The following is a 14,756-nucleotide window of genomic DNA, read 5'->3' as shown; positions in this document are numbered from 1 at the left end:
GAACACGGCACATGGCCGGCACAGCATCACATGACCCCTATTCTGGGGATGTTGTTCAGGGTACGAGTCATTCTAAGACAAGCACTCTGAACCTGAAGCAGAGCGTTYCACGGCCTGGTCACCGAGGGAGTCAGATGTGGAGAGGCCTCAAGCAGCAGCCCGGGGCCGGCCCGGGTGTCCCCCCAGTGTTCGGCAGCAGGGGCCGGGGGTGACCGTGCCACAGCTCCTCCCGAGGAGCAGCGGATGCTCCGCCGGGCCCGGCTATCCCCTCCCCGCGCCCCGGGCAGTGCCTGCGCCCCAAACGCTCCGTGAGGGCCGCCCCGGCGCCAGCGCGATCGTCCCGGGCGGGCTCCGCCACACCCCGCCCGCCGCTCCGCGGGTTCCCCTGCCCGGGCCGCCGCAGCGGGATGGCGCCGGGGCTGCTGGACCTGGTGCACTTGACAACCTGGGCCGTGTGTGCCGTGATCAAGCTGCCGCAGGTGGTGGCGGTGCTGAAGGCCGGCTCGGCGTGGGGACTCAGCGTGACCAGCCTCCTCCTGGAGCTGGCCGGGTAAGGCGGCGGGGGCACACGGGGACTGTGGCGGGAGCAGCCGCTGGGGCCGCGGGTCCCCTCGGCCGCGGGTGCGGGGCCCGGAGCTGCTGCGGCAGCCGGGGATTGAGTCTATCCTCTGCGGGCTTGGGGGCGGCGAGCAGCCCCCGTTCCCTCGGTGCTCCATCGCCCCGTTCGCAGCTCGGCACCAGCCCCGCCAGCTGAGCCCACAGAGCCTTTCAGGAGCCAACTTCCTGTTTTAGTGATTCGGCGCTGTCATTTAAAGGGAAACTCAGCTTTTTTAACTTGCCCAAAGGCATCCCGGGCCACCCTTGACGCTGGATGCAGCAGCTGCAGAGGGTGTAAGGCGTGTGTTTGGGTTATTCAGTAGTCCCGTGTGCCCTGTGGTGCAGGTAGTTGTACTCGTCAGACAGGCTTCCCTCACCTCAATCGGTAAGACTTAAATAATTCCTTAAGAAAATTAGAAGCCGTGTTAAACTCCAAAGGCTTGTGAGCCTATAATAAGCTTACATGGGCTAGGCTTATTAAGTCTTGCTTAAAGAAGATTATAGGAAATGACAAATAAATAAACTCGGTGTGTGCACGTTCAGGTATGGGTACGAGTGGGATAAAATACCTCGAAATACCTCCGTTGGCCGAACCGAAGGATGGAGTTGGGCAGAACATCCAGCCGGATGGCTGCTAGCTCCCTGCCGGACCTAGAAAAGGGGGTTTTGGTCAGAAAAATCGCCTCACAGAAACGGCGTGATTGTTCTGAACGTGCCTGTGCCGTGTCTGCAGGCAGGGCCACAGCTCGGGTGCACAGACACCTCTCCAGTGGACCTGTGCAAAATCCCCTCAGCCTCCGCTGTGGCCGCTCCCCGCCCGCCTCTCTCCACAGCACTCATCCTGCTGTTGCTGTTTACCTTTAACACGCCCCAGAGTAAATAAAGTAGATTTGTGTTCCAGCAGATATTACTGACCCCACAGCCCCAGCCAAAAAGCAGTGGCAGCACTATAAAATCATTCATGTGCGTTGGTGAAGCTGCAGTGTCTCCTCAGCACCTGTGTGAGAACCACGGTACCCACATGACTGCAGGTTCTGGCCTTCTTTGAAACATTTATTGCTACTGTCTGTATATTTAGTAGACTATTTATCCTTCTACCTTTAAAGACTTTGAAGCCAGTTGTAGGGATTCAGCACAAGCTGGTATGGTTCYGTGGAATCAATATAGAGTGATCAGGCAGAAGAGTGACACGGAAACATGGTGCTGATGGCCAGGAGTCTAATTTGACTCTGTATCAAATAGCGCTCCTAGGAAGTTCAGATATTTAAATTCTGAATACTGTAAAATCTGGGTTCTTATGAGGTAGGCTGTTCCTTGTGCCATTTCTCTACATTAGAAACCAAAATTTTTTTCTTATGTTAAACTGCCCTAAAAGTCTTTTCTGTTTTCTATACAGCTTTGAATTTTCTGTCTAACCCCACGGACTTGCAGGAGAGTTGGAAGTACAGAAAAYATTATGCAAGTTCAGTTCCTTTTAGATACACTGTTGTGGAATGACAGTAAGGAAAATTGGCATTGTTTGGTGCACTTAAAAACAGACTCAGTTTGACCAGTAGAGCTACAGTGGACAATCTCGTAACTTGGAAGACATTTTCTACCCCTGTAGAACTTGCTTAAACTATAAATTGGACTACAACTACAGACATAAATAAACAAGTCAGAGTTATCCTAAAGGTGCCAAAGCTCTTGCAAAGAGAAGGTATSTCCTAAATCTTGACACCTTTATTTCTTTCTCATCATTTATAATTAATAAAATTGTGCCTTACACACTATGACATAAAGACCTTGATGAGAAGCGTGGGCAGCTCTTTTCATCTAATTCTATTTGAGGGTAACAGAAATAGATTACAGAATGATCAGGCTTGCACTTTGTGCCCATGTTTATTTGATCCATTTGACAACAGGGGTTGCACTTACCTGAAGCCTTTTGGTACCACAAAAACAGTATAAAAGTTGTGAAGGCATTTTTTGTGTCCCTCTGTGCAGTCATATTGTTTTSTATCTCTCTATTCAGCTTCCTTGTGTTTCTGAGGTACCAGATCTATTATAATTACCCTCTGGAGACATACCTGGAATATCCCATCATCATTGCACAAGGTAATTTTGTGAGCCATGTTTTGGAAATGAAGTGGGGATCATTCAGCACTCCAAGACTCTGCATATAGGTGCAGTGTTCCACTGCAGTGATGCTGGAGTTGGGAGGAAGACAGAATGGAAATCTCACATAAAACTGAATTCTTATAAATGTCATTAAACAAGATGCTCAGGTAGAGGAGAAAGACCTAATTATTACACCTAATATACACCTAGAAAGACCTAATTGTTAGTTGCAGTGTAAACTCATACTTTATCCACTGCCTCCACATGGGAGAGAAACATATTAAACACTCCAGATTCTAAGAAAAACTTAGTTTAGGAGCTGACAGTGTTTTTGTCATAAATCACATTTGAGAGACAAAAGCTGTAAGAAAGGAGTTTCCACAGACCTCATGCCCAGTGGAGCTGTCTAGGATTGTGTTTGGGCCCCTTTGGTCCCTTCTGTGACGAGCTGTCTTTCCTTTATTGCAGATGCCATTCTCCTTTTCTGTATTATGCATTTCAATGGAAAAATGAAACGWGCTTTGTTCTATGCACTCGTGTATCCTTTGAAAACCATGAGGTTTGTTTTATGTGGCTTGTTTGCAATATCATAATTTGTTGTGTGCTATTATTGTACATAATTTTTAGCCAGCCCTCAACGTGTATTCTACACTCACATGCTGATTTCTGGGATCACAGTAAAATCTCTACAGGAAGTAAGCGTTATATATTGCTCTGCTTTAGAAGGCTCCCAGCTGATAAAGAGTAAACTCAATTCTTAATTTACATCATTTCTACAGGGATGCAAAATAGAAATGACAAATCTTTTTTTTTTTATTTGATTCCTAGCCATGCAGGTTGTACTTACTACAACACAGTGGTGTTGGTTTTTGTTTTTTTTTTGAAAATAGGACTTGGTTTTAAATCTCAAGTCTTGTGCTTTGGAGCAGGTTTTGAGAAACTCCAGACACTGTTTGACCAAAGACAGTGTGAAAAATAGGAACACTTAGTGTTTCAACCAGTGCTTAATATGTTTTATCTGGATTGTGTAGTCTCTTTAAACATTTCAATAAGATTATTTCCAGATGTTTAAAAATAAATCTGATTCCTCAGGCAGTTTTGAGAACTTTGTATCCTATAATTTGCAGTGCTATGAAACTTAATGTAATGTAAGATTTTGTGGGAGCTGGTACATGCTAACACTGCAGAAGTGGATAATAGACCTGGCCATGGTAAGTGCTGGATGATTATTTGAAATTAGATCTTCATATGAAATTCTTTTTTTTTCTTTCTGGAAGCCTTTATTAGAGGACTCTCCTATATATATGTCCTTGGAAGAATTCGTCATTTAGGTTAGCTTTCAGAACAACCAACCAGTTTTTAGATACAGTTGGTTCTTTCTTCTGTGAATAGCTGGAAAACACTGGCAGTAGAGACTCTGTGGAGGGGAAAAAAGGTATGTTCTGAGGWAAGTTGTTACTTGGTTGTGCCTTAWYTRATACTACCAAATAYTTAAAATKTTTAAATTCAATTGCTRCTTTAGTCCTAATGTCATAATCCCAACCAAYAGACTTTAACACAAGAGGAAGAGAACAGTGTTAAAATGTTTGAAACAGGGATTGTGAAGTACTTTTTTTTTTACTCYTTAGWCCTACAATTTATTGAGAAAAATATMATCTGATAATGCCTACACAGGTTTAAAGATGATCTTCTCTTAGCAGAAGAGGGAAAGTAAAAATGTAATTGAGACGAACTGGATCTGCTAATGCAAAAGATGATACAAAGCTCAGTGCTTCCAAGCTCAGTGCTGATCCTTACTTTCAGCAGAAATCCAGGCAYGGCACAARGGCCTGTGTGGAGTCCTCTCTACGAGCTGCCTTTACAAAATCCCCTTTAAAAAGTGACAGAGTGAATAGTGCATTCCTGTTACTATTTTTTCACTCAAATTGGACTAATTTTCCACACATTCTTGTCAGTTTTTTCATTCCTTTATGGTTTGGTTTGCCAGACATAATGGTAACAGATGGTCTGAATCAACCTTGCTGTTTAGACTAGGTCAGTCTCGTTTTAGCTAACTTTCATAAACAGTTTTATGGAGCAGGTTGAGAAGCTTTTTTTTGTTTCTTTGCTTCTTATTGTATTTGCCTCTATCAAGCATTTCCCAAGAACAGTAGTAGTTGTGCTCTTTGAGATTCTTGCTGGGCAGTACSTCAGAAATGAGCCCCTTGTTTCTGGCAACTTCCAGTTTTTGCTTCACTCTTCCTTAGTAAGAAGCCAAAGCACTTGGGTGGCCCAGTACTGGAAGAGTGTATTTTTTTTTATTCTAAATTAAAAGGCTAGTCCTGTTCAAATAATACAATTGCAAAGGCAGAGATTCTTTCCTGTTTTTTACCTGCTTTTCAGAATCTCTGCACATTCATCAGTGGAGCCAGTAAGCTGGTTCAGCTGCATCATCTCTGGCAGACCAAAGATGCCGGACAAACAAGCGCCCTGACCTGGGGCCTGTCTGCATACACCTGTGCAGGTAAACTATAAACAACTTGGTGTGAAGTACCAAGCTCTCCTAATGCCTCTTTTCATAGGTCTTTACTCAATCATTGTAGGTAAAGATCTTGCCTTAGTTTCCCTTAGTGCTGACTCCTGACACTCAAATACCACACAGTTTCTTGAAAGTAAGTTTTATCTTTGACACCARTGATAAAAACCAATGACTTGAAGTGTAAATGTGGCCAAGGTAACCTGAGTTGAAATAACTGAAAGGCTTTATTTATGAGGATAAGATTTCCATGTTATAGGATTTTATACAGTTACTGGTGATCCATCATGAAAAGGTGAAAAAATTTCAGGCATACAATCAGACAATGCTAATTTTGAAGTTACCTACAAATAAATACATACTTAAAGCTAAAACCTTTATGGCTACTTGTAATTACRTGTCTCATTAGAGAATTTATGAACAGTGATTTGCGGAGTTCCTGTGGCAATGCCCCAGTGGTCTGCATGAACAGTTCTACAGCTATTTGTCAGAAGTGCCTTTGTCATCTTCACAAAACTTGTTTAAAATATTCTCATTATAAAACACAGTAATGGTGGATCTATTTCTACATGAAAGYCAATAATTAAAAGCTGTGGTATATTTGCTGAAAAGTGGCAGTAAACTGTGTAAGTGCTTTTAGTCTGCTGCAAGTGTGAAATAATTAATATTTAGGTTCATTGTAGGAAGGGAAGCTGAATTCTTGTATTTGCAAAGCCTGAAGGCATACGTGGACATTCACAATRGTTAAGTCAAGCTGACTCAACTGTGGGTGTAGGTTACTGTCAACTACTGAAGGAGGGGCTGAACAGAAAAAAAAGCAGTAAATTGACCACATCCAATCTAGCATGGTAGATATAAAAGTCCTAATTATATCTCTGATTTTCTTATCAAAAAAGACCCCTAATACATTGTCTGTCAGCTTGGCAAGCTTGATTTCTGAAACGAAAATAGTGGAGAGTGGMTGCATTAAAAGCGGGAATGTGTACAGTGTATAGTTGATGCAAGATTATCCTGTTGAAAAATGGATATTTCATACTTTTTTAAAGTATAAATGTGTCTGATGTGTTCCACTAATCAGAATTCATTCAATTTACAGCAAGAATTATTACAACTGTAATGACTACGAATGATGTTGCAGGTGAGTAAAATATGGCATGCCCTGCCTTTTTAAGGGAACAGCTGCCACAGTAGTTTACAATTGTTCTGTAAAACAGCTGGAAGGTCTCAGAAGAACAAACCATGAACGTGGTAGGTTAGCATGGTGAGAAAAGTTGCTGCCAAAAAAGTAGCACAGGATTACAAAGCAGGCAAATTCATCAAGAAAAAAGAAAAAAACAACCAACCAAAAAACTGCTTGTGCTTGTCATGTAGTGCAATTGGTCCAAAAGACTTTTTTTTTCCAAAAGGAAAAAGCACTACAAAATTAATTCTGAAAATAGCAGAACAAAGCATTAAAAATATTTGGTGTTTTACTAAAATAATAAATTCRGTAAAATAGAGCTTTAAAAGTCTATAGTAATTGAATGAGATTTTCAAATAAGAAGTTTTCCCCTTTCTTATTGATGGTTTTGTGAATTAAAAAATTCTAGAAAACTGAAGTTCATCTTAGCATGTGAGTAGTTTTAGATACAACATTCAGAAAGTTTATGTCAGGCTGAAAATGAATAGCAGGCTGGTAAGAAACTCAAAAAACATGACTTAAAATATATAATTTGCAGCCAGTTTTGTTATAAAGCAAATKTATTTAACAGCTTCTTACTATCCTGAGAAAACTTAAAGAGCTAAGGAGTTTAGCAGATTTTTCAATAAATGGTTCAAAATCAAGACTTGGTGGAACAGCACCAAAATCCCTTTGTTCTTCATCTGCTAGTTCTTTGTTTTCATTCAAAACTGCTATTTCATCAGAACCATYATCTGAATGGATTTTATGCTTTTTAAGCAGCCCTCTGCAGCACAGTGAAGCTGTAGCTTTACAAGCATTCCAAGTGTCTTTCATTGGAAAAGGAAGTCCCATTTCAGGCCCACATTTCCACCCCCATGCTTGCTGCTTTTTCTTTGCTAAAGTTAGGAGTTTGTGGGGCCATGCAGTTATCTGTCACCAAAAATTTGGAATAATGCACTGAGGGGGAGGGAGGAAGCACCAGGAAAGCAAAGCTGGTGCTGGGAAAAGCTGCTTTTTCAAGTTCAGCACCATGCACTKTGGAACATGGAAGGGCCAGCTGTGCTGCTCTAATGGAAATGTTTCCAGTTAAGTTGTAACAGTGAACACATTCACAGGTAGGAAACTGTCAGATATCACATCATTGTGAAACAAAGTTTTGTGTACATTTCTGTGAATATTCCACCTAGCAAATGGACATCCGACATACCTMTATTTCAAGCACCTTCTCACAGGTAGTGGTACTATGTTGTTATGGTTCTCAAAGAAGAGGAGCTAACCTCACATACTGAAAAACTGCTTTTTTTTTGTCAGTTTTCAGATTTTCTGTCACAGATACAAGTATTTCCTGTCTTGAAGTCTGAACTTAAAATTTGGAGTAGAGAGTAGTTCCTTTATAAACACATACAATTATAAAGGACATGTGAGTTGTGACTATGAATTTAACTCTTGGTCTTAAATATAAATATAAATTCATACAAGGCTACTCATGCTTGTACTGTTCTCCTGGTTACAAAAGAATTAAAGGTACTGTAGTGCATTATTTTGAGCTTTTACTGAAAGTGATCAAGTCCTAAATGCTCTTTTCTCTTGCATTCATGCTCAGAATGCATGGGTTCCTGAACATGGTAATTAAAACTAATTGGCTGAAAAGAGTTTCAGGATGTCAGTACACCCAGCAAAAGTTTACAAACCAGTGTTGTAATGGCAGTTGAGTTTTTTTGATTTATGCTTACAATATTTTTTTTTCCTTTTAGTTCTCATCCGTTTCATAATCATGCTCATCCTCAATCTTTGGGTCACAGCCGCAGTCCTGCACTACAGGAAGACTAAAAAGACTAATTAAAAGACACTCATCAGCACATACATCATTACCATGAATTAAGCTTAAAGAATTTAAGAATTCCTCAGAGATTGAGGAAGCTCTCTAATATTTACTTTTAGCATACTTACAGTATGTACAGTACTTATAGACATGCAGTATAGTACATTAATGTCTATGTCCTYGTAGAAATAATTCCGATAAGATATTAATTTAAGCAGCATATTTTTATTGGTCATTTCAGACAAGTTTCACTGATACCACATTTTCTCTGGATTTTTTTTACTACAAGGTATTTCATAATTAGATGTTTATATATTCTGGTATTACTTCAGTATTTCTGGTTACATATAAGCAATTTTCTTCAATTACACATGATCAATTTTGCACCAACATACCGACTCATTTTTCTGCTCCAAGATGGAAAAACCACATAAGAAGACCAACATAAGAAGTTGGTCTTCTTGCAAGTAGCTCAGTTAGTTCAACATTAAGTATGTATGTAYTTTAGGATGAAGAAAATCTGAGTGAAGACCCAATCCAGAATAAGATTCTAAATGTCTTATACTAAGTCACAAATCCAGTTGGGATTGTAGCACTTACATGCAACATTTAAATAGTACAATTTATACAGCTGATACAGGATACCCATAGTCACTTTCTTCAGTATACCCAGTTTTTATTGGATAAGAGCAAAAACTCAACTATGAAWTCTTCTTTTTCAACCTGAGCTCTCATTCACTGAACATACTGTTTTGGGAACAGCAGGGACTAGAATGCATGGGAATTAATGAAACTGTGACCAACAGTTAAAAGTGTTGTTCAGGCAGAAGTTTCTGGAATGATATGCAGAATTCCCAGACACCATCCATACTGACAGTGACATGTGCACCTTGATGCATCTCAGCAGACTCGTCTCCCATGGTTGTCAGGTTTTGGTGATACTGCTCTGTGGTTCATTAATTTTTAGTCTGCCAGTGCTAAGTATTGAAGAACATAGACTTCACTTATATTTTTACTTCAGAAATTCTAATAAATTTGTAGTACTTGTAGTAAAAGGAGGAAAGGAGMTTCTTGACAACTATTGACAGGGGATTTTGGTTTTGGAAGTACTGCCTRCACAACCAAGTTACATTAGTAATCATATAGCTTGCCTTAATTTCTCATTACATTCTCCAAAATTAAAAGATACAACATTTCAAAAGAGTTCTTACASTATTCTGTTGATTGGCAAGTAAAAACCAAGGCACCCTTGATCCCAACACCCTTGAAAACGATGGGAAGACTGCATTGACTATACTTGAGGCAGGTTTTCTTTGCAACATTAAATTGTGTGACTGCTGTGAAGCAAAGGGATCTGCAAAAGCAGATATTTCTGCCAGTGAACACTCCACAATTGGAGCAAGGCCTTCACCAGAAAACAGCTGCTTCGTACACTCTGCATTGTAGTGGGAAKGGCTGGGAAGAGACGTCTGTGGGCATTGATTTTATGTATCCCACATTATCAAAGATGAGCATTTTTTACTRCTCCAATAAAATGTAAAAATCTGTTCGTTGAAAGAGTAACTGTAAACATTCTGATTTTRCTAAAGCTATGTAAAGTATCTGAAGTGGTTTAAATGGTAGCAGGTGGCRTGTGATACATTTTCCAGGTGATTTTAATAAATGCTATTCTTCAAGATTGATAGTGTCATTCTTACAGTTAATTTTCATTGCATTTGAGGTTTTATTCTGTTTCCATATATGAAAATGAAATATTCATTACAGGTMATAAATGGGCAGCTTTCACTTTAATACTTGAAGCATCAGCCTTGAATATTGACCTGTCAAATGCTAAAGAGCTCCAGCATCTTAAAATTAAAAAACACAGTTTTAATTAATTTCCTTGATAGAGAAAGATTTGTATGGAGTCCACACCCTGTTAYTGACGTCTTTCATACTCCTGAGTGATGCTGTAGAAAATGAAGCTGCTCCATTTTTAGTGTAAGAATCAGCACCTGAAGTTATTTTTTTTATCATAAAATACTGAAAATGCATTTAAGAACAGCTCTTAATAGATTACTTAACAWATTTTGAATAAATCACCTTAGGAACCTGTGGGAAAAAAAGACTGAGGAAAAGAAACAAAGTTGGGTAATTCACGAGTTTAAGGTAAAGTAATTTTGTGGACTTGGAAAGCTGGAGTTTTCATTCAAGCTGCAAGAGATATGGAACAAATCAGAAAATAGCAGTAAATAGTTTTACACACTTTTTCCCCTCTCAGAGAGTAATTCCTTTCACTTTCATAAACACATGCACACTCAAGTTCCAGGCAAGCTCCCATGAAAGCGCAGACCCTGTTTTCCAGTAGGTAAAGCATAATCTTCTCAGGGGCTGGATTAAAGGCCACAGCTTTAGACAAATACATAGGCAGGATAAATCTTGTTAAACTTGTCATTCACCAGTAGTGGGGCACACACAAGGAGATTGTTTGCCTCATAATACAGCCACAGCCACGGGGCAAAGGCAGGCAGGGAAAGCATCTTGGATTTATGGCACTGGGTGTAAGCCAGTAAGCAGCTCCTATCCACAGGGCTGGAAGTAACGGAGCTCCATTCACAGATGCAGTACGAGTGTGGAATTACACACTCGGTGTCTAATCACACCAGTTCAACGTGCTCATGAGCTAACAGCCTGTACTGCCCTGGCTGACAAAGCATGGGTCCTGTCAGGGCTTTCAAAAACTTTTTCCTTGCCTGTGAAAAGACAAAATCTGAATTCCAATATAGTCCACTGAATCACCGCAGACACCTCCAGCAGTGGACATGAACTGCGACTGCATTTGGCAACAGGTAAGCTACAAACTCACTTCAACTCTATTAAAATAGAGAAAACATTTACCATGAGATTTACTATTGAAAGAATGAGGATCTGATGCCAGAGGCAGCAGGCTGCAGGTCTGGCAGGGAGGATGTGTGTAGTGTATTTTTTCTGAACTGTCCTCAGTGAACAGGAAAACGCAACACAAATGCAAAACAATCCTTTCGCCACCCTGTGAGCCTCCCTAACACTGGGCATTCTGAGCAAAGTGGACTCGGATGTCTTTCCTTGTGCTGCTCCAATTCAGCAAGGGATGATTGCTTGGACTGCTCAGGAGTCCCTGTCCCTGCCTGACCCCTGAGCYTCTGTTGCTGCCTCACCGTGTGCACGCAGCTACTCCTGATCCTGGCTCTGCTCATTTGATCTACTGAAACAGGAGAGAAAGGAGTGGGGTGGGGAGGCAGCAACACCCCAAAAACACTGCAGATCCAGAGCTGGATTTTAGYGGTTTGACTCTGGAAAAACTAATTCACAATTAGCTGAAAAGCCCCAATCTTACAGAACAACTTCATTCACTTCTTTAAATTAAAGAAAATTTAAAGAAAAGGTAAAATTACTCTTCCTCCACCAAACAATCATTATCCATTTAGTGACATCTGTAATAGGGGGAAAATAAAAGAAGGAAATAACAGCTGAGTTCAAATGAGGAACGATTTTAAATGAAAGGCTCCACAGATGTGGAGATAACTGGCATGAGGTAGTTTCCCAGCCATGTATTTCCCTGATGATAAATAATTACTTCCCTCCAAATTCTCTTCAGGCTAGTTTGCCCCATTCTCATACAAATTCTTCCATTCTTGAAATTTATGTATGAAGTAGACCATGAAATGTTGCCTTTACCACAAATAATGGTCTAAGGATATCTAATTTTGGATGGTGAGGAAGCTGAAAAAAAAAAATCTTAAATAGGACATTATAAAGTTCTTGGTTTGTACTGAATTTAACTCGCTTGATTTTGAGCTGGAGTTCTCCAGGAGACTTCAGARGTCTTGGTGATGACGGCTGTTGAGGTCAAACAGGTGCCTGGGAGCCACAATGAACATCTCTGTTAAGAATCTGACAGACCATCACTTGTGATGGATCCAATTGCAAGACCTTGCCAGTCTCACAGACCYGAATCCTGATTGACCTCAGGTGTTTCCTGCCTAAAGGCAAGACAGACAGACAGACATTTTCAAGTTAAAGGTGTCGGCTATTCCATTCTACATTGGAAGTGATCTGGGGCAACCATCTGTATCTTGGAAAAAAATCCAGTTTTTGGGCCAGGGATAAAGTAAGAGACTTTACCATGACAGTTTTGATGAAAACTAACTGGTGAAGTTTAACTGAAGGACAGTTAAATAAGTGTCACAATTTTGTTAATACCCTGTGTTGTTTCATTATTTCATCTCATAACTGTCTCAATTTGTCAGAGGCCTAAACAGGTACTTCTGGGCTTTGTATGATATCCCTGACTCACAGGGAGGGAGCTTCAGGAGAGCAGRCACCTTGTTTTATCTGTCAAGGACTCTGGAATATTATGTAAAAGGCAGAATCTGCACCAGCCTAGAATGTGAAAAGAGAAGCTAGCTAATGATTCTGATTCAAACGGAATAGTAACATGGCTCTATCCTGACACTCAATTCTACTTACCACCTTATTTTAAYTGCAACTCATCTGTGCATATGCTTGCTCTGGGATGTACAAGATTTCTGCTTTGGAATGTGGAGGCTTTGGCCAGCAGTACCAATATGAAAATCATATCAAATTCCATACTACATGAAAATCATAAATGGAAGAACACCCTATGCCTCAGTGTAGCCTCTGTCATGTAAATCATTACTCTAACAAAGCATAAATTGAGCTTCTGTAAAGCGTATTTGAAACACTTAATTACTGTAAARAAATTCTTTCACCATCCAACAGCTGACTATATAGAGATTCCTGTATGTAGACTGGTGTGACTTTCAAGAGAGTGACTTGTGAGATTTTAATTTTTTTTCCATTAAATGCACTGTCAGCATAACTTACAGTCCTCATAGACTCTCTGAGCTTGAGGGTATTTTCCTCTCAGCTTTGTTGTTTTTTTTTTAAGTTTGCACAAATTCCCACCTTCCAGTAATACAATTCCCACTGCTGTAGCYGAGAACAGCATATGGAGCACGCAGGCGAGCCTCCCTCCCATGGCTCCAGGGTGAAATAATGGCCACACAGATCCTACTGAATCTCAGGGGCCCCTAGGATGGAAGGTTTGTAATGTGCTGGAAAACATCATGCAGACACATGAGACTATGGGATCCAGTGAGCAGATGCAAGTCCTGAAGCTGCAAGATCCAGCTGTAAGATCTGCTCCAAGAGCCTACTGGGAAATGGAACAGCTGAGGTCAGAAACAATGCTGGACAAGCAGATATGAAACAGGGTTCAGACAGTGGGGTGCCCAGCTCCTTCAGTCTTAAAAAGATTAAGGGAATTAATAGGGCAGCTAACTCAAAAAAGTTCCTGCCAGTTCACTTGTTAATAAAAAGTAGCACATAGCTGAGGCAATTCAATGCCTTAAACGTAAGCATTTGGTGATCCAAAGGAAAAGATTATTGGCAGTGATCCCACAAACCTGATGTACTTCTTGCTGGATAGCCATGCTTACCGAGTGCAACAGCATCCTGGGCAAAAAATACCCAAAGAGTAAAGAGAATGACAAGAACTGGATGATCTATGAGGCCCACAGGGACAGTAAAAGACTACATAAAAGCAGGCTCACATCTCTRAACAAACACTGAAGGCCTTAGACATCCAAACAGGGCAGTGGGACTGAAGCATCCCATGCAGTTGTCTTGGCTGTGAAAGCATTTCTATGCAGCTCCTCCAACAACCAAGTAAGGGCTGCAAGGACATGAAATTACTGCACTCTGCCCTTTCTTTTCAGGATGATGATGTCTTTCTAGATTTTTTTAAAGATATCTGCACTACATACACTTATAAMTGAAATTTTGTTACCTTTCACCGTGACTCATTTTGAAAGATGACTGCATCTTCTACAAGATTATTGGAGCAAAAGCAGATGCAGTCAAATCCAAGGCTCCACCCTTGCAATATAAAGTAGTAATGTGATTTTCTTACCTTTATAAAACAATGCTTCCTGCCTACAAAGTAGCAAAGAATCCAAACCCCASTCTTCATTAATAAGACATGGTAATTATCATCCCTGTGCCAATAAATTTTTTCTGTTTCCACTTCTTGGAGGTATGTTTTTACAGTGAGCTTTTCCATTCATTGCAGTAGTTCCTGGGGAGCACTAGGCTGGATGTGTTTTGAGTGTTCTTCTCTGCCACATACATCTCAGTAGACTTGTTGTATTTCTCAGATAAGACTGAGTGTATATACACCTGTCCACTTTTTAGGCARCTTCAACAAAGAACACAAACTGTAGTTTCAGAACCACTCCATTAACATCTTTTACGGAGATGCAAAAGAAGACTCCCCACCCTCATGAGGGATATTTCAAAGCAGCAGGCTAACCCTATGATCCTTGGGATTCTGACAGACCCTTAAGTGATTCAAAAGATCATCTTAAAAAATAAAAAATAATGTTTTCAATTTAAARTGTGCAGAGATGATCATCCATACAAAACTGTAATGCAGTGAAAAGGCACCAAGCCTGTCAGAGGTCAAGGAGTGGCTGGATAATGCTTTTAGTCATATGGTTTCGTTTTAGGTCATTCAGTAA

The 14,756-nt window shown here is 40.5% G+C and overlaps 1 protein-coding gene across 1 annotated transcript; it reads left to right on the top strand.

Moving 5' to 3' along the window:
• The first annotated feature begins 74 nt into the window (after positions 1-74).
• On the top strand, positions 75-9,874 carry SLC66A3 (solute carrier family 66 member 3). The gene is made up of 7 exons (XM_057370485.1): positions 75-550; positions 2,612-2,694; positions 3,166-3,235; positions 3,851-3,908; positions 5,080-5,200; positions 6,309-6,350; positions 8,129-9,874. The coding sequence occupies exons 1-7, from the start codon at positions 408-410 to the stop codon at positions 8,215-8,217; spliced, it is 606 nt and encodes a 201-aa protein (XP_057226468.1). The 5' UTR covers positions 75-407; the 3' UTR covers positions 8,218-9,874.
• Positions 9,875-14,756: the final 4,882 nt, after the last annotated feature.

This window comes from Malurus melanocephalus, unplaced genomic scaffold (genome assembly GCF_030028575.1).
Source record: "Malurus melanocephalus ecotype Western Australia unplaced genomic scaffold, MMel_1.1 scaffold_127, whole genome shotgun sequence".
NCBI lineage: Eukaryota > Metazoa > Chordata > Aves > Passeriformes > Maluridae > Malurus > Malurus melanocephalus.
Note: the sequence above shows the minus strand (reverse complement) of the source record. Positions and strands in the feature narration are given on the sequence as shown.